The sequence below is a fragment of the Rutilus rutilus genome (assembly GCF_951802725.1).
Source record: "Rutilus rutilus genome assembly, chromosome: 3".
Taxonomy (NCBI): domain Eukaryota; kingdom Metazoa; phylum Chordata; class Actinopteri; order Cypriniformes; family Leuciscidae; genus Rutilus; species Rutilus rutilus.
The window spans coordinates 6,052,407-6,073,224 of NC_140211.1; the positions used below are offsets into that span (position 1 = coordinate 6,052,407).

Sequence of the window (20,818 nt, forward strand, 5' to 3'; positions counted from 1 at the left end):
TTAATAAAGTAAAAAAGGATGGAAAATATGCAGATTCCAGAATTGAATGACATTAGATTACTTGTTTATTCAATCCTCATGTAAAACAAGCTTTATTAAACAAACAAGCTATTTCAAATGCATCCACTTTATCAGCGACAGGGATTGTGACGTTGACTGCATATCGCTGGTCGACAGCTTGTGTGTTTCAGGGTCCTAATGTTCTCCAGATTCAGGGTCTGTTAACACACATTAAGGAAACTTTTTTAAAGGTCAGGACTCATTTTCCAAAAGGGCCTATTAACTTTATTAACTTACTACTACTAACCCTAACCCTACCTTAAAGAAGCTCTGGCCTTTTGTGATTCTGTTTCTCCAACCATTTCTCCAGTCCCATCGAGTCGAGGCCTCTTATACTGAGAGCCGAAGCGCTGAGGAACAGAACACACCTTTGACCAGCAGCATTTTAGTTTTTATGGAACGACACTTTATGATATAAAAGGCTGTATATTTCATCCACTGATATGTTGTAGAGTTACATTAGACACACATTAGATGTCACGTGGTGATTTCTCTTTAATCACTGTCTGTCTTCTATGTGTGACTGTGTGAACGAACACAATAACAGTGAGAACAATCTCCATCAGAACTGATCTGGAAAATATGATTTTCAAGTAGATGAACAGAGCTGTGACAACTTGAATAAATTAGTAGCTAAATATCTTAGACTGGATCTCTCTTTTCTTTATCTGTGTATTTCTGTGTAGAGTTTATCTCCTCCTCCCTCATCTCTTCTTTTCTAACACAGGAAGTGTGTGTTTAACACTCAGCGCTGTTAAAACAGTCTATTAATGTGACAGTATGGGCTCCAGTGCACTGCCTCTCATCTGTGAGTATAAGATCATATTCTTTACTATCTTCTGTTTTCTGTTCCTAATGCAATGTAATCAGCTGAAGATGGGATAAAATAATGAGTGTTGTGTAGGAGAGTCTATGAATCCACAGTCTCACTGCTTATTGTATTATTTATTGATCAGATCTTATGTGATGATGTTACATCTTGATCAGACAAAGAGGTTTATGATGCATTTATCTGTGTGATAATGCATGTGAAAGATGGAGGCAATGTGTGCATGTATTTTTGCTTAGTTTTGTTGTAACATCTTTCCTCCTATTTCAAGTAGTTGAGATAAATCAGATGTATTTGTGTTGATGTGAGTTAGTGTTGAATGATGCTGTATCTTTAAATAATCTCTCCATCAGAGACTCAGAGAGTTTGAGAACAGACACCGAACACACACTCATCTTCTCTATCACTTCTCTTTCTCTCTGACTCTCTTATTGAGAAATAACTGCAAAATGAATTTGGCCAATTAAATTTCATTTTTCAAACAAACAGTTTATCAAACAAAGTAGAGCTTTTCTCAGAACTAACTTCTCTTTTCTGAGACACGTTTCAGTTATTTTTAACCAGTTCGCCTGAACTTCATACAGGGCCGGCGCTAGCTATAGGCAGAGCAGGCCATTGCCTCGGGCCTCGGGCTTTGAGGAGGGGCCTCCATAACCGTAACATCCCCTATATATATAGTCCACCAGTCAAGACGGTCACGGGCAGAAATACTAGCCTCATTGTTCATTGGATATTGTTGAATTGTCACTCATCTGCAGTTAAACCAATTAATGTTTCCGATTCAAAGCGGTGCCGGCTTCTTAAAGTTTGTGTAACGAACGCATCCATCAGGTGCTGCAAAGCAAAAGCCTAAATAGGCACGCAAATAAAGGATCTCATATCTATGGGTCTATCTTCTCAATTTTGCTGATGATTAGATTATACCCTGACATCATAGCCTACTTACGCCAATAATATAAGTTTCAAATTTATTTTTATTTTTTTTCTGCTCAGTAGCGATCGTGTCTTTCTCTTCCACTTGATTTGTGTATAGCATATTTAAGGTAACAATGCAATGCACAATATCATATTACTGATATTAATAATTTGACAATATCTGCAGTCAATATTGATTAAATGGGAGGGAAAAATCCTGCCCAAACCGCAGCTATGAAAAATAAATGATAAAAGCTCTTATGTTCATCTACTGAAGTGGTATTCTGGAACTGTGAATAAATTGAATAAAACAGCAAAATAACAACAACAACAATAACATATTCATTAAACAAAAAAGAGATTACCTTAGATAAAGTTTGATTAATATGTACATACAGTACCGGTAAAAAGTCTGGACCCATTACTATTTTTAATGTTTTTGAAAGAAGTTTCTTATTATGCTCTGCATTTATTTGATCAAAAATACAGAAGAAAACAGGAATATTCAGCAAGGATGTGTTAAATATATAAAAAGTGATAGTGAAGACTTTTTTAAAACGACTTTTTAATAATCAAAAAATCCAGAAAAAAAAGTATCACAGGTTATAAAATAAATATTAAACACCATTTCTAACATTTGATAATAAATCAGAATATTATAAAGTTTTCTGAAGGATCACGTGACACTAAATTCAGCTTTGCATCACATAAATATATTTTAAAGTATAGTAAAATAGAAAACCATTATTTTAGATTTTAATAATATTTCACTATATTATTTTTCTGTATTTTTGATCAAATAAATCCAGGCTTGGTGAGCATAAGAGACTTCTTTCAAAAACATTAAAAATAGTAATGTGTCCAAACTTATGTACTGTGTAAGTAAAAATATACTAAATGTAAAATTAAATGTTGAATAAATAAAAAGGTTAGGAATCATATTTGTTTCAAGTGTTTGTTATTGGGGGTGGGGGGGCCTCCAACATGAACTCTGCCTAGAGCCTCCTAATGTCTAGAACCGGCCCTGACTTCATATTTAGTTGTTGTATGATGTCAGTTCACACGTGTGTCAGAATAACCTCAGGTTTGCAGAACAAGTTCATGACGTCGACATATGAACATGTTCACCAATGCTGGACAATCAGGAAGTGTCTCAGACTTTTGTTGTCCTTTTAAACATATTTATTTATTCATATTTTGCAAAGCTAATACATTTTATTTTGACAAATGTCTTGATTGAAACTGTACTTGAGCTTTATTTATTTAAATAGCAAATATATTGATGCATGTTTAATGTGGTTTAAGGGCTTTTTCACACTAGTTTGTTTGAGAGACTGCGAGCGGTCGACACATTAACATACTGAGGTCTGGATATGGTTTGTTTTTGGGTCCTTTAGGAGGAACTGAGATAATTTAGTGTTGACCTATGAATTATTTCTGCCGAGGCGAGAGCTCTTGAAGTGCTGAAACACACGAGGTGTGAAAATACTCTTAGACCAGAAGCACGAGTTCACTTGCAGCAGGTTTTCTCTCTGGTTGTGGTTAATTTCAGCTGTAGGCTAACACTATATCCACATTATTTTACTATAAAGTCACAATTAGGGGTGTGCACGAATATTCAAAACTGTTATTTCTTTTCAAAAAAGTTAAATTTGAAGTGAATCCTAAGCACCAAAAAAAAAAAAATGTAAAAATCTTTTTTAAAGGTGCTGTATGTAACTTTTTTTATAAAATGAATCCTTTTTTTATTGCCCGTCTGTGAAGGGGATGTAATCACACATTACAATGATCCACTTTTCGCGTTTTGCTATTGAGGCCAGTATTCCTATTTTTATGTGAAGTCTCCGGGTCGGATTTTCTGCGAAATCCACCGGATGTGACGTGCATGCGCGCTCCCGAGCCTCTCCGTTTTATATATACAGTCTATTGCGACGGCACTGCAGCTAACGACATGGAGTCTGATAACACCAAAAAACAACCTGCCTCCAGCACAACACAGACTCCAACACAAACTCCAAAAAAAAAAAAAGAAATTATCTGCTGAAGCTCGTCAGGCCAAACGTCAATCGGATCGACTCAGGACGAAAACACGGATCAACATTGGCAGAGCGTTTGAATTATGGAGAGACCTCCGCTTTGTTTTAGGTATAAAAACAGACCCTGAGTTGGCTTTCATCCTTTTGGACAGGTAAGCTAACAATACTTCAAAGCATGTAAAATATATTGTGATTTTGTGCTTTAGTTGGCTCAAGTTAGACATCATTAGTTCGCCAGCTAACGCCGACCATTTGCTAACGTTATCTAATGTGAAAGACTACAGTTGTAACTTTATTGCTTTTCACGAGCACGAGCGCTGTTGTTGCAATCTGAAACATCACCGCTAGAGGCCGCTGGATCCTACATACAGCACCTTTAAATGAAAAGTAATCAGATTAAAGTGTACTATATGTGAAACACACTAAGTGTCCAAATTATTTTTGCAGCCATATAAAGTCACAATGAAGTTGATGGTGCCGACAGCAAACAGGAAGTGATGTCGTGTGTCTCAAACACTTTGGCCTGATTTGGTTCTGAAGCTTGTTCTGTTCCAGTGAAGAATCAGTGATGTGAAACGTTAATCACATTCATGTTAATATTTAAAAGTGTCTTTATTCATAAAGTGTATCTTTATGTACTGTGATATAATGCATTATAGTTGTGTGAAAGGTGCATGATTCTATATTATTTATACATTTTTAATAGTGTCTTTCATGTTAGGGTCAGGAACATGTTATACAGGCAACATTCAATAGGGAGCAAATATATAAAAAAATAGAAAACTTAAACAAACAAACACAAAACAAGAGAACAAGAAGAACTATGAAGAGAGTTACAGAAATACACTGACATCACATTTATTGATGAGTATAATGTCATATAATGTTGTATGTTGTGAAGCTCAGTGGTTTAAACTGCTGCTTTATTGTTGAGCATCAGTGAATCAGTGAATCAAACAGTGAATCAGTGAATCAAACAGTGAATCAGTGAATCAAACGGTGAATCAGTGAATCAAACAGTGAATCAGTGAATCAAACAGTGAATCAGTTAATCAAACAGTGAATCAAACAGTGAATCAGTGAATCAAACAGTGAATGAGTGAACCAAACAGTGAATGAGTGAATCAAACAGTGAATGAGTGAATCAAACAGTGAATGAGTGAATCAAACAGTGAATCAGTGAATCAAACAGTGAATCAGTTAATCAAACAGTGAATCAAACAGTGAATCAGTGAATCAAACAGTGAATGAGTGAACCAAACAGTGAATGAGTGAATCAAACAGTGAATCAGTGAATCAAACAGTGAATCAGTGAAACAAACAGTGAATCAGTGAATCAAACAGTGAATGAGTGAACTAAACAGTGAATGAGTGAACCAAACAGTGAATGAGTGAACCAAACAGTGAATGAGTGAATCAAACAGTGAATCAGTGAAACAAACAGTGAATCAGTGAATCAAACAGTGAATGAGTGAACCAAACAGTGAATGAGTGAATCAAACAGTGAATCAGTGAAACAAATAGGGCTGGGCAAAAAAATCGATTTTTCGATTATTCGGTTTTTAAAATGTGGTCGATTCAAAATCGATTCTCAAACGCCAAGAATCGATTTTTTTCCATCTTTATTTAATATATTACCCAAGTAGGTTTCCTCCACTGTTCATAGGCTTGCAAACTCCATTTTATAGCTAATGCTGTGAGATTTTATGTTAGTTTTATCTAAATCATAAAATAACCTCAACTAGTGCTGAACGTTTAATCATATCGCAATCGCGATGTCTATAAGCAATTAGGCTATATGACGCAAAATGCTGCGATTTTATATGAAATAAATAAATTTGGGCTTTTAACACAATTAATGCAGCATCTGTTAATTTTTTGTCATCCTTTGGCTAGTGTTACATGTATTCATGTAACACTAGATCTTATTCGTGCAAACGCTTTTAAACCATTCATGCGCGACAAGATAAAAAAGAGCTCGCTGCCTGTGAATGTCCTGACTGCGACACAGAACAACTTGCGATGATATCGTGCGTGCGCACAAGACAGCCCAGAATAGAGTTATCTTTCGCTCTTGAACGAACAATAACACACACAATTATGCTAAAATGTCTTTTTGTTGAGTATTTTCATAACATAAGAGCAGTCTTATGATGAACGTGAAGAGTTATGACTCTTGAGAGAACGAGGCGTGTGTGAGAGCCGCGTCTCTGAGAACAGCGGCTGGTCTTAAAGGGACAGTACACAGTAGCCACTAATTATCTCTGCCGTTAAAGTTAATCAAAGAACAAAGGGAACAGACAAAAACACTCACTGCTCTTGACTAAAGAACTTTTGTAACTTTGATTAGTCTATATATAATTTATAATTAATGCACCGCAGACTGTTATATAACTTTATTCAATTTCTGTATATGGCCTAGCTGTTAGACAGAAAGGGCACAGATAAAAATTATATGCAATGTTTTTATATGGGTTTATATGAGGATTGTTAACCTGTTTGATAAAGACATGCGACTGTTCTGACTTGTCCAATTTTCAGCATCAATTTTTCATCTTGCATCAAAATCCTGTCTATTCATTGTATGCATTTGAAATATAGAGTTGGGTTCTGTTTTAACTGTACCCAATTGTACCTAAAATAAAAAGAGTTTAATATACAGGTTTGTAGCTCTTAATTTATTTGTATTAATTAAACACTTGAAAACTTATGTTCACTTTTCTTTTCTTTTTCTTTTTTTAATAAATATAGGATTTGTATTAAATATTCATTGAGTCGAATCGAAATCTAATTTACAATCGAAATCGAAAAATCGAATCGAGAATCGAAATCGAAAATCGAATCGAGAATCGAAATCGAATCGAGAGCTTGTGAATCGAAATCGAATCGAATTGTAACATCTGAATCGATACCCAGCCCTAGAAACAAACAGTGAATCAGTTAATCAAACAGTGAATCAAACAGTGAATCAGTGAATCAAACAGTGAATGAGTGAACCAAACAGTGAATGAGTGAATCAAACAGTGAATCAGTGAAACAAACAGTGAATCAGTGAATCAAACAGTGAATGAGTGAACTAAACAGTGAATGAGTGAACCAAACAGTGAATGAGTGAACCAAACAGTGAATGAGTGAATCAAACAGTGAATCAGTGAAACAAACAGTGAATCAGTGAATCAAACAGTGAATGAGTGAACCAAACAGTGAATGAGTGAATCAAACAGTGAATCAGTGAAACAAACAGTGAATCAGTGAATCAAACAGTGAATCACTGAATCGACTCTCGTATCAGTTCACAAGTCCTGTGACGTCATCGTGTGTGATGATGTTGAATGCTGGACAATAATCCATCAGTTCTCCTGAATGAGCATCACAACAGAAACACACTTTCAGTTCATGTAGAATAAACTCTAGACATGTTTCAGTGTGTGATTTACATTGTGTTGAATGAATGGAAAAGCTTCATATCTGTTTCTTCTGCTTTTAGTGCTGATGTCCCTCGTTCACTCTGGACTCAGTCAAGGTACTGTCCGTTACTGCAGTACATTTTAGATTTTAACTAATGTGAATTGTGTTGTAGTAGTTTATTTGTCTTCATCAGGATCCCTCATTTGTCTGTTTGCTGATGTTTTATGTCCATGTTTTGCATATTTCACAGAATCATCTGACTGTAGTTCCTTAAGCTGCACAACATCACAGAAATCTGCTATTTATTCAATCAATCAAACAGTCTTGCAGTTGCAAAGTAGTTCAGTCAGACATTGATTTCAAAAGATCATAATCCACTGTATAAAACAGAAATGAGCTTTATTTGCATGTTTCTGAGTTTTTGCTGCAATATTAATTATTGACTGTGTGTCATTAAGATCTTGAGCACCAATGCTGAGCTTTATTCACTCAGTGTGGTTTAGCTGGAAGGGCTGGAAGAGAAAAGGGCTTGAGAACAGACAGACTGAAGTTAGTAAGTTCAGTTCAGATCTTTAAACACTCAGACTGTAAACAGCATCATCTACTGGTCAGAACTGGAAGAGCAATAATACAAAGGACATGCAGACTGGATAAATATATCAGTTTCAGTTAGTTTTTACCAATACATACATTTTTGATGTAATCATTACAATTTATAAGCAAACTAGGTTTTTAATTCAAGTGTTTTTCTCCTGATGAAGTTTTGAGTTCATGACAGAGATCTTGATACTGCGATGCTTTTCAATATTTACTTCTGTTTCTCAGTGAAACCTGTAGTGACGGTGAAGCCAGATCAGCCTGTGTTCATAGGAGAGAGAGTCACTCTCACATGTGACATACAGGGAGGAGGAGATATTCAGACATACAGCTGGATTAGAGATGGAAACACTGTCTATCCATATACAAGAACAACAGCAGAGTTCAGTTTCACAGCTGATCGTGTGTCTCTCAGTGGTGAATACAGTTGTAGAGGAGAGAGATCAGACTCATGGACAGACCTCAGTGATGCTGTTACACTGACTGTATCAGGTGAGTCTTCATATTCACATCTGTTTATTCATCATCACTTATAATTTTCAATTACATCTGTTGTTATAAGAGGACTGACAATTTACTTTTTAGTAATTATTCAATAACTGCACGTCTTGTGTGTGTGTGTTTGTGTGTGTGTGTGTGTGTGTTTTGTGGAGGTTTTAGTTCATTATAAAATCATGTAAATTGTGACTTTCCAGTGTTATAGGCGTCTCCATCTTTAATTTATGTGCGTCTCCATCTTTGATATTTAGTCACTGTCACTATGGTTACAGGAGATATTCATGAGTGTCATGAGAATAGAAAAGGACTTGAGCAGTTCTGATGAGTTTTGTCCTGAAGTCAGAGAGAATGACGTGACTTACAGATTATTAGTGTTGAAGTCAAAACCACAAACCCAGACCAGAGTGTTTTCACAGTTAAACACATTTTTGTTCTAAGAACATTTGTAAAACATTTTAGTTTTGGTGATGGAAACTTTAAAGTGTCCATTTTTCTTAGTGCTAGTGGAGGGTTTTTTTTTTTTTTTTTTTGGAAGGTTAGTTTGATGTTCCTGAAATATTCTTTTACCCTAATTTGTATTAACAACTCAAAAGTCCTCCTCAAAAAAACTTTAATTAATCCAATAGGGAAAGTTATAATGATGTGCAGAAGAAGACTGGCTTCTTTGATTTAGTTTGTGGATCGTTAGGTAGAGCTCACAGCGGGTGATCGGTCAGAATCACTAAGTATTTATTGAATTTACAACTGCATGATTGAATATGTACATTGATGTGTGGTTCTGAAACAGATAAAAGAAATAAGAAAAAAAAAATTAGTTGAATGCAAATGAATGATTATCATGCAACAAACCTCTATTTGTATTAACTGTATCCTATTCTATAATATTTTAACATGGCCGAAACTGGCATTAAAATAATGAAAAAGGCTGTTCTGTGGGTCTAAACAGCTCCAACCATAACAATGAGAAAGGATAAACCATTCGCAATACAATGGCTCCCTCTGCTGGTCGCATAAATAACTACACCAGGCCGCGCCGAGAGGTGTCACGTGATGACCAGTGTACATGCGGGAGGTGCGTGCCCCAATTAACTGGATTGAAGGCGAATAGCTTACAAACTATGCGCAGAGGGTGCTTAACTGGTATTCTACAATGTATAACCAAAGATAATGCCCGAGTGACAACCTATAATACATCGATAGAAAGAAGCATCACGACACGAGGCCTAGCCGAGCAGGAAAAGCCTGAGCTTACATTTAGCAACACTGAACACACAAAACACTACCAATCTAGCCTTAGCAATGACAGTAAAAGAACAACGAAATACCGATTCTTACTTGTAAAGACGCACACTAAAATAGGACAGTTGTATCAAGGCAGGTTGTAAGTCTGTGCGGTTAGCGGACACTACTGGTAAAAGTCTCGGACAGAATGCCACCAGCGTGCAGCGAGCCTGAGTCAACTTGTGATTGGCTAAGAGTCCAGGTGAAGCGAGGCGTCTTCCAGTAGGAGAGAGAGAGTCACAGTAAAGTGTCTGATGCTTAGCGGCCACAAGGGGGCCTTTTTTACAAGTGACGTGATTCACAGCAAAATCCTCAGTGTTGAATGAACTCGATGTCTAAATGGGTCCAAGAGTGTTAAAGATGAAGAAACTACAGTTTTTGTGCTAATTTTGAGAATGTTAATACAGACCAGATAATATTGAACACACATTTTATTAATGTTACTGGAATAATTTTTGTTCATAACTTTGAGAAATCCTTAACGTTAGCCAAAGTTATGATAACATTCCCTGTTAGCTGGTTATGGTTGTGGTTAAAGTATATTTATCACCATATGACCAAGACCAGTGTCGTGTATTTCTGTCACAGAATGGCACCATGAACTAAATCCCTCTGGAAACCGTTGGTCAAATGCTTTGCTCAAAGACACAATAGTGATGGTTAACAGTTCATTCACTGCAGGGTTTATACCAGCAACATTCCCATTTACAACCAGCGTCTACAACCGAAGGTCCTTCTGGACAATCAGTTTTATTCCCTGAAAGAGCAGTTTGAGTCTTTATGTTTCTGTTTCTTCTCAGATTTACCCACATCTACAGTGACTGTGACACCAGACAGTCCTGTATTCACTGGAGAAACAGTCAATCTGAAGTGTGTGATAAAGTCTGATCACAGTGACTGGAGATATGAGTGGTATAAAGACAGTGTAATATTTCAGACGTCTGATCGTTACACTGTAAACGGAGACACTCTCACTATCAGAGGAGCTACTGAGTCTGATCAGGGTCAGTACGGGTGTAAAGGACAGAGAGATGGAAGAAGACCAAACTCATCAACATCAAGATCTCTTTCTCTCTCTGTGAAGGGTGAGTTCAACATCATTGTCCTCCTAAAAACTTTCACTACAATCTTTCCACTGATGTCTGTGAGAAAGGGATGCGCTCGACAAGCTTGTGCGTCTCATAACAGCAATATAGGCGTTTATTTCGTTTAATATTCCAATAATTAGACATTTACTTTGGTTACTTTCTATTGTATTTTATTTATTTTTTTACCAGCTTTTGTATCTCCATTATACTCTCTGTTGTCAGTTTCTTTGTCTGGACACACACACTGTACACACACACGCTGCATAGTATCGGTTGTTGGTATCGGAGCATTTTTATGAGTATGAATATGAGAGCGCAGTATCGGGCCGACACCAATACTGGTGTTAATATAGACCTTTCTCACTCGTGGTTATGGGCTCCAGAAAGGCCGCTGTGAGTAAGATCAGTCACTCAGAGCTCATGGTGAACAACACAAACACATTCTCAATCTCAACAGATCATCAAATCCTGGAGTCACCGGCTGTGTCTCATCTGGAAGGCTGAATCCTCCGGAGGTCACATTTATCTGCCGCAAACGTCATGAGGCTCTTCATCTCAGTAAACTGACCATTACATTCCCATGAGGAAACTACAACAGTTTACACTTCACTAGCAATAACGCTCAGGTTTATAATGGTGACTGTCCTGAAATAAGACGTTCTTTATGACGTATGCGGCCGATAAATGTGACGTCAAGAGGACGCAGCTTCGACATGAGACACAGATCCATGAAAACAGACGCTAAGAAGCAGCGAGTCGTTCTTCTCCTTTCAGTTCACAATTTACATTCTTAGTGTATATTTTGCAATCATTATTATTTTTAACATATCTTTTAATCTTTAAACAGTTTTTTATTACTTATTAAACTATTGAGAAGTATATTACTGTGAACAAGAATTATATTGTTTTTGATGTTTCCTATAAAATAAAGAAAGATTGACTGAACTAAAAACACATCTGTGCTTGCAAATATAATATGGCTGAATACGTTTATTATTTTGTTTAGCCTTTTTGCTTCAGCATTTGTTGTATGATGATAATTATCATATTTTATTTGTAATATTTAAAAAAGTTGAGGTTATCCGCTTATCTGTAAATTTACCCGGGTCTGTCACATAACCTGTTAAAACTCTTAACTATAAATATTCCCTGAAATTACCAGAGACTTTAACATTATTGTTTAAAAGCTCTGGAATTTTCTTCTCAATCTATATTTTTGTTATTCTGTTTGGTGTCGTGTATTTTTCCCCCCACAGCGCTTAATGTCATATGGTGATTGTGAAGCACGGAACATCCCACTTCATGATTTTATGGTGAAATGTCTTATTTTTCATGTTAGGCAGGTCAAATTTGATCAAGAACAATCCACTGTGGCCAATTCAGCGTGAGTGATGCAGCAAAAATAGACTCGGCGCTGAAACAAACGCGGCCTCCAAATTCATTTTATGACGGATACATCAATCCAGCTAGCAAACCAATTAGTGAAGAACCAATTTTGCACAGTTACAGTCAAATTCTGAATCGTTAGACTGGTCTAACACATAATTTGCACGTTGCGTGAGTAAGCAAAAGAAGGGACACTTAGAACAATTCACCTCGCATAACTTTCACCGCTGTTGCATATTTCACTCAAAATTATGATATACAAATTCTCTTACAGTGAGGTAAATTCTTTATTACAAATACAAACAAGATAATATTTGCCAATAACGAATATGACGTAGCAGTCCTTGCGGCTGCAGACGAGAAAATGGCGGCCACACACACACTCTCTGAGCCGCACACACACTCTCTGAGCATGTTCATCTCTGAGCTTGTCTTTAACATGCGCAAATGGCGCGCTCCGAGCCAAATTAGAGTTAATCAAATTAAAATAAATCTCATAGATGACAGTAGCCTATTTATACATTTTACATTAGACTTGTAAAAAAAAAAAAAAAAATCATACCTGTCATATGTGTCATACCTAAGAAGGGCTTGAATAATTTTTTTGAGTGGGAGCAGAAAAGACAAACACCCCTTCAAATCAAAATAAATTACAGTTTACTGTACAAAAAAGAATGATAAAAACAGAAGACTAGTGAAAGATATGAGCAATAACTCTATATATGAGCTCAACACTCCATCACTGTTCACTTCCAGATAAACCGATTCTGACTGTAAAGCCCCAGAGTTCAGTGTTCACTGGAGACACAGTTACTCTCAGCTGTGACGTGGGAAGCTCAACTGGATGGACGTTTCTCTGGAGGAAAGACTCAAACCCTGAATCCAGTGCTGATGCAGGAACTAAAACAATCAGTTCTGTGAGAGTCGCTGATGGAGGAACATACGAGTGTAGAGCAAAGCGAGGAAACTACTACACACACTTCAGTCATATAAAGATAACAGTGAGTGGTAAGTGCCCTTTTACTTTGTAGTTTTTATTTTAATTTTAATTGAAAGCTAATTTTGAGTTTTTAAAAATTCAAACATGAAGTGTGTGTTTGCTCTTTTCACAGAGAGACCCAAACCTGTAGTGAAGGTGAAGCCTGATGTTCATGTGTTCAGAGGAGAGAGAGTCACTCTCACATGTGACATACAGGAGACAGGAGTCTGGAGGTACAGCTGGTATAAAGATCAAGATCACAGCAGAAGTACAGACCAGATCTATATCACATCTGTGGATCCGTCTCATGCTGGTCTGTACAGCTGTAGAGGAACTCTGACTGAAACCCAACAGAACTCAGAGATCAGTGATGGAGTTACACTGACAGTATCAGGTGAGTGTGTTCATCATTTCATCACATCACTTTAACCTGAAGACACTGAGTAGAAAAGAGTTTACTTTGTCTCACACTCAGTCAGATTATGTTAGTTAAGAGTTTGTAATCATCTCTATATACAGTGACAGGCTGATTATGATCTCAGATCTTTTCAGAGTTCATTATCTAGAGAGCGGGGAACAGTCTAATACTTTTTGACTTTCTCAGTTTGTGTAAATTCACTCGGGGTTCAGAGTATTTATTTTTTCCCACATTAATTTCCCACATGTCTAGTACAATTATGTGGTTTTCTTTGATTAATACAGTGTATAGTTTTTTTTTTCTTGATTTCCCCCGAAAGAATGGAAGTGAAATGTGACAACATGCCCCATAGGTGGAGTACATTGTAACATGACCACATGACACCTTAAAATGTGATCGAATTAAAAACTATACAAGACAAACTAAAATATTTTGTCAATAAAATACAATTATTAACTTTTTCATATAAAATAATGCCATTTTTTAAATGATTAAAAATACTTTTTTTTTTCAATTTACAACAAACACCACATAACAGCTATAAAGCATAGTCCAAAACATAATAATAATTAATAATTTCTGAACATTGATTCTCAGTCTTTATTCACATTTTTCTCATATTTTCTCAATAGAATTGATAAAAGTGTAGAAATATCATAGTTCTAATAGAGGCTCATTGTAACGCAGTGTGACAACATGCCCCGTCTGTACAACTGGGATTCAAACCTTGCTAGTGTCTTCTGCTGGTTAGATCAGCATTCAATAACTATCTCAACTGTTAAATAATAGATTGGAGATTAAAATAATATCTGATTTGTCTTATTTTAAATAAACATATTAAATAAAAATGTACTTAAGAAATGTACTTTTGCTATGGTTTAAAGGTACAATATGTAATTTTTTCACTTTAAAAATAGCAGAAATCACTATTTCTATGTTATATATATTTTTTTAGTTGTGTAGGCCTACTTACATTATCCCGACTGTTTCCAACAACTTTCAAACCAGGAGAAATTTGTAATTTAATTCGAAGACACATACCGTTTCTTTATTTCCGTTTTGTCACCGAATATTGTAAGAGGTTAGCGACCCCTAGCGGCGAAAAGTTTCCCGATCCAATCTTTTTTCCCTCGTTTAAAAAAAAAAAAAAATCTGTAAACACGGTGTCGTCTCAAGAAATATCTGCGTACGCACAAAACCACTGAAACCGACTCAAAACGCTGTAGTTCACATGCCAGACCAGTGTGTGGCCATAGACAGTAAAAGAAATGGACACAGCGACCCCATTGGAACTCAATTGAGACAAGTGAAGCCCATTTTAGCACTTCCGTTTCTGACGCGCAGACTCAAACCGAGCAAAGCGTTACACGGACCACATGAGCAACCCGTCTGTCTTCTAGTAGCTGTGCCGAGAGAAATCTGAATCATTCCCTTCCGAATCTTGCAGAGACGGAGAGTGTGAGTAGGAGCTGTCCATGAGCTTGGAGCAGGAGCAACTTTTGCTAAGTATTCTGATTAATTATTTTGTCATTTTGCCTCCACGTCCCCCCGATTGCCCGCGAGCTTCTCCTCCTGTCCATACGGTAATCTCTCTACTGTGCGACAGAGAGTCGCGTTGGTATGACGCAATCGTTAGCCTACTTTTACAAAAACTGCTTCTACGGGGCCGTAACGTAAGATACAAGGTAATGGAGCATTTTATACATTGTCGTGTTTCTTTAGAAATAAATAATGGACAAATAGAGTCTTCAAACGCCTCAGATGTAAAGTTATTCACTGTCAAAGTGACGCCAAAATGAATGGGAGTCAATGGGATGCTAACAGCAGGTGAAGTTCTGCTACAAGATGGTGGCACGTGGCTGGCTTCAACTTCTGGTCGACTTCCTTGCCGCCTGTGTGTGGCACTGTAATTCTGCCACAGAGATACACTAAAAATGGAGAAGAAGACTTGGAGTATGTGCGTAAACTTGCGCGCTGTATACAATAGTAATAGGCCCAGTAGTTTATTTATTTAAAAAAAAATTTTTTTACTAATAACTTTATTGAACAATATAAACAACCATAAATGGCCTAAAAAAATAGCGGTTTCAGGCTCCCAAAACGCCGGATCCGTATGATTTACGTAGGCTATACAGCTGAACGCGTCTCCGTGTGTACATCATGCTGGCATTTGTGGAAAGCTTTAAACCGTGTGTGTTACAACTAGCTCTGCGTTAGTTTGTGCCTCGCTCACCCCTATCCTCCAGACATGTTCAGTTCATTCATGAGCTGCTGCCCTTCAGATTATCCCCTTCCGGAACAAAAATATATGGGAATATACTGCTAAATATAATTGTTGTATATGGGGAAAGTTATCTCTGTCATATTATAATTGTTCCCTAGGTGGCAGTATTAGTTCACTTAAAACAGAATGGGGTAAATAGCAGAGCAAGAGTCTGAGCTAGCTGTGTCGAGTGACAGACATGTTATGGATTGCATCCAAGTGTTCAGTAAAGCTTCAGATAAACGTTACCCCGCTGTGCGTGTCCTTCTTACTAGTACTTAGGATACTACAATAATGCAATATATTACATAATACATGTCCATATATGGGAAACTAGTGCTTATATTTTTCAATATACTGCAATATATGCATTGACCATATGGCAATATATTAATACCAGTAGCGGGCGTTGCATTTCACACCTAACCTTTAGTGGTGTCCCAGCTGAATTAATCCAGCTCTTAATACGCTTTTAATAGTGTAGCGCACTGACTCTATAATGGTTGTGAAATTGCTGTTTTATTTTGCACCGGCAGTTATAGGGTTAATGCGGTGAGTTCGGAGAAGGCCGGATAGAGAAACGAGCGAGTGAGTTCGGCTGGTGCGTTTGTGTTCAGTTGTTCTGTCGTTCTTCAGACATTACAATAGTATTAATGTTTAAAAAAAAAGAAAAAAAAAAAAAAAAGTTTTGATCATAAATTTTAAAGAAGTTTTTTAAAGAAAATCATAATTAGCACGGAAAAAAACGGGGACAAAAATAAGCATTATACTCACCAAAACTACTGATTATTTTTACATATTTTTTAGATACTAGTATCTATTAGGCCAGTGATTCTCAACCGGTGGGCCGTGGGCCTCGGAGCGCCATCTGGTGGGCCGTGTAGACAGTGGTAGACTTCCCCCAAATATATTTTTATTTTATTTTTTAATTGACAAATCTTGTTATTTTCTAATTATCTGATTGTTCTTATGTATTTATATGATCCAAAAGACTCAAGTTAAGTCAAGATGCATTATCTAAAAGCTAATTTGTTTAAATATCGCAACACCAATCACGTCACAATGTCAGGTTGACCGTTTGTTCGATCAGATGCAGTAACATTACTTTACTGTAATATGGATCGTGTTCTGAAAAGCAGATGTGGGAGTGCAAGCAAAAGCTTCGAAGTGTGTGGTGAGAAAATACAACGCTGAATAGGCTACATTAGGCTTTATAAGGACAGGTACTAATTACAGAAGTTTATGGTTTATCAGTTTATGGCCAAAAATATTTTAAAGACGTGGCGCTGTGCTTCTCGTCCAGATGGAAAGATAGATGTGAAATACGTGTTAAATACACGTAAAATACTTGTGAAATACACCTGTTATACGTGTCCTGACCTGAACACAAGCTCTCATTCTAATCCTATAAGTCTTAAATACTTAAATATAAAGTCTTGAATACCATATTTAAATACTTTAAGTCTTTAAATTCATTTAAATTGATAATATCACCTGTGTATGGAATTCCAAAGGAGGGCGTGGTTTACCTCAGACATAGCAATCAAGCTCAGAGTAAGCAAAGGCGAAGGGTTGAGGCTAGTGTTGTTTTTGGCGGCCTGTTTTAATTTTAGTTTTAGTCTAGTCTTTGTGTCAGGCTGTCATTTTAGTTTTTATTAGTTTTAGTCACATTCATACTCTTTTTAGTCTAGTCAAGTTTTAGTCGACGAAAACTGATGACATTTTAGTCTAGTTTTAGTCAACGAAAACTGATGACATTTAGTCTAGTTTTAGTCGACGAAAACTGATGACATTTTAGTCTAGTTTTAGTCAATGAAATTTGTATTTTAGTCTCTTTTTAGTAATGCGATTCTATTTAACCCAGTCAATATAGAATTTCAAACAAGGCTATCTTATAGGCTATTTAGTAGGCCTATATTTAGGGCTGTGACGGTGGCAGGTTTTTTTTTACCACCGCGGTAATGGACCAACTACCGGCGGTGGTTGGGGGGTTATTTAAAAAAAAAAAAAACTTGTTTTATATTTCCACACAAAGACGCGTGATATAGGCTACACTCTGCGCTTTGAGAGGGATGTGGGACACGAGCAGGAAAACACGAAGATATCGATCTCTTTATGATATCTTCGTGTTTTCTACTTGATGTAAATTGGTTTGAAGAGCGAATTTTATCCTCCACAAGGGCGAGATATTTAGGCTATGTTTGAGATTGCGCTGCCAGAGAAAGTGAAACTAAAAATCACCCGCGCGTGTGAAACGCGCTTTACAGCTAAACTCGCGCCCTATAGATGTCTAATACAAGCACTGTGTTAAAAAGAATTTGACATGCAACTACAAATGTAGGCTATCTGTCCTACAGCGTTTTTCTACTTTACCACGGTAAAGAATACGAATATAATAGGCCTAATTAAAAGCGAACCAAGAAACGTTTAATACCTTTAGAAAATGGGTGAATGAGACGTGAGTGAAGATTTGGGAAAAGAAACAAGAGATTCCATGCAGGGATGAGTCACGATTTTTGGATATTCGATTAGTTTATTTAATTATAGGATATCGAATAGGTTGTGCGATATTCTCTAAAATAAAATCTCCATGTTCTGGCGCTGATGCGACGTTCATGTAACCACGCTGCCAATAACATAGGCTACAGCTTTCACAAAGAACCGGCAAAAGTAATGATTATGAATGTGTCAAATATATCAATGAGACATTTTAATAGAATAACTAATGGAGTAATATATTGTTAAATTTGCTGATAATCGGGTGACCAGATCGCAATCCAGAATTTAAAGCCGACAAAGCTATGGGTTCACGCACAACTCTCTCATTCGTCGTGACGTTATAACATTTCGTCTCGTCTCGTTTTGGTCAACGAAAATGAAGAGACATTTTAGCATAGTTTTTATTTTTTAAACCACATTTAGTCTCGTTTTTATTCGTCAACGATATTGCATTATGCATGTATTTTAGTCATCGTCACATGACCATGCATTTACGTCTAGTCTCGTCTCGTTTTCGTCAGGTGATAACGGTTCGTTGACGACAATATTTCGTCATAATTTTCGTTGACGAAAGCAACACTAGTTGAGGCCACAGTGAATCAACCTGCAACAAATGTGAATCAACCCGCTACACTAACTGGCAGTAGGCTATAGTATGGCTACCATTTATACTATCATAATATATTATGATCCATGGATGTGCCTATCCATGTCACACAGTAAGATTTAGGATTTTGACCATATACCTCGCAGTCACAGACCGTATCAACGTCAGTGAGCTATTCTTATTGTATTTCGCCACAGGGTGTCACTGTGGCCTCAACCCGTCGCCTTCGCTTACTCTGAGCTCGATTGCTATGTCTGAGGTAAACCACGCCCTCCTCATTACCCTACGCAGGAGAAAGAAATAAATTAATAAATAAATAAATGTAGAAATACATAAATGAAGAAATAAATAAATGTAGAAATACATAAATGTATAAATAAATAAATGTAAAAATAAATAAATGTATAAATAAATAAATGTAGAAATGAATAAATGTAGAAATAAATAAAAGAATAAATAAATAAATATGGAAAAAATAAATATATACATAAATAAGGAAATAAATGTATAAATAATTATTTATTTTCATTTTTTTGCTTTTCTATGTATATTTATTTATATATTATTATTATATATTTTTTTTATTTTTTTTACATTTATTTGTATATTTATTTATGTATTTTTTTTTTTTTTTTTTTTTTTATATTGGCAGCTTTGTAATTCCATACCTGTGTACCTAATTACTGTTTGCCTGATGAGTGCCCAATCTCTGAACAAAAAGGTTTCAATAAGCGCCACCTGCTTGTGACAGCTGTAAATGTGGGGTGGTGTGGCGCAATGGATAAGACACATGCCTTTGGTGTGAGAGACCCGGGTTCGAATCCACTGTGAGACACCAATGTGTCCCTGAGCAAGACACTTAACCCCTAGTTGCTCCAGAGGCGTGCGACCTCTGACATATATAGCAATTGTAAGTCGCTTTGGATAAAAGCGTCAGCTAAATGAATAAATGTAAATGTAAATGTAAGCAGAACAAAAGCTCACGTTGTTTTCCAAAGACAGATATTGATAACAATGGTCTGTATCTTAAACCTGTATTGATTGCTTACCTCCACTGTAACTGATTTCCCCACACAAATGTTAATGCTTTGACGTTAAAGCTAGAATGTCCACTAATGTGTTTATTTACAAAAAGGCATGAGTGGAGAAAAACAAGGCAATTTTTATTTTTATCAACATTTTCATAAAACTGCAATTTAAATATATTATTTCTATAGGCTATAAAAAAAAAGACAAAAAAAGGACAAAATAAATAGGCTGAATAAGCTAATCTATAGCATGTTAAATGGTGGTAGCCTAGCCTATGAACGGTACACCCCCCTAGTTTAGTTTAGTTTAGTTTATTTTCCACAATTTACACTTTGCATTTGTTGCTTCATCAGAACAGTTGTTGGGGGTAGCAATCACAGATTAACAAGTTACAAAATATATTACTTTTCCTGCAGTCAAGGACTACACACTTTACCCACACAAAATATGATAATATATCAGTCATCACAATACAAATAACTTAAGTTACAAATATTTATGATGCAGCATGCTCGCTCAAGCTGGATACTGTTGTACAAGATCTAACATCGAAAATACACTAGAGAATGGGCAAAGGAAATCCTTAACTGCACCCCTGCTCGGTGACATCACTACCATTTCATCACTCGGTGACATCACTACCATTTCAATCCATATCCTTTCAATGGTGTCAAGCAATTGAAGTAGTTATTCAGTTACACAGCTACATTTCCGAAGAAGTGTACATTTTACAGTACAAAACATATTACATTTCAACTGCAGCTAGTAGCTTGGCCAACAGCTGTTCCTGAAAAACAATTGTGTTCTATTGTGAAAAAAATGAACTCCCAAAAAGCAATAGCTTATAAATAGGGGTCCATCCCACCACCAATACCACCCCACCCACCTGTCAAAGATTAAGTAACTGGTCCTTTACTTAAGTTTA

The 20,818-nt window shown here is 36.4% G+C and overlaps 1 protein-coding gene across 1 annotated transcript in view; it reads left to right on the top strand.

Annotated features, from left to right (window-relative positions):
• The first annotated feature begins 846 nt into the window (after window positions 1–846).
• LOC311288465 (Fc receptor-like protein 5) overlaps window positions 847–20,818 on the top strand; it is a 37,671-nt gene continuing 17,699 nt past the window's right edge. Inside the window, exons 1-5 of the mRNA XM_084405883.1 lie at window positions 847–868; window positions 7,328–7,363; window positions 8,074–8,337; window positions 12,855–13,106; window positions 13,211–13,471. Coding sequence (XP_084262009.1) covers window positions 7,333–7,363; window positions 8,074–8,337; window positions 12,855–13,106; window positions 13,211–13,471 — 808 coding nt within the window. The 5' untranslated portion in view covers window positions 847–868; window positions 7,328–7,332. The remainder of the gene's footprint in view (window positions 869–7,327; window positions 7,364–8,073; window positions 8,338–12,854; window positions 13,107–13,210; window positions 13,472–20,818) is intronic.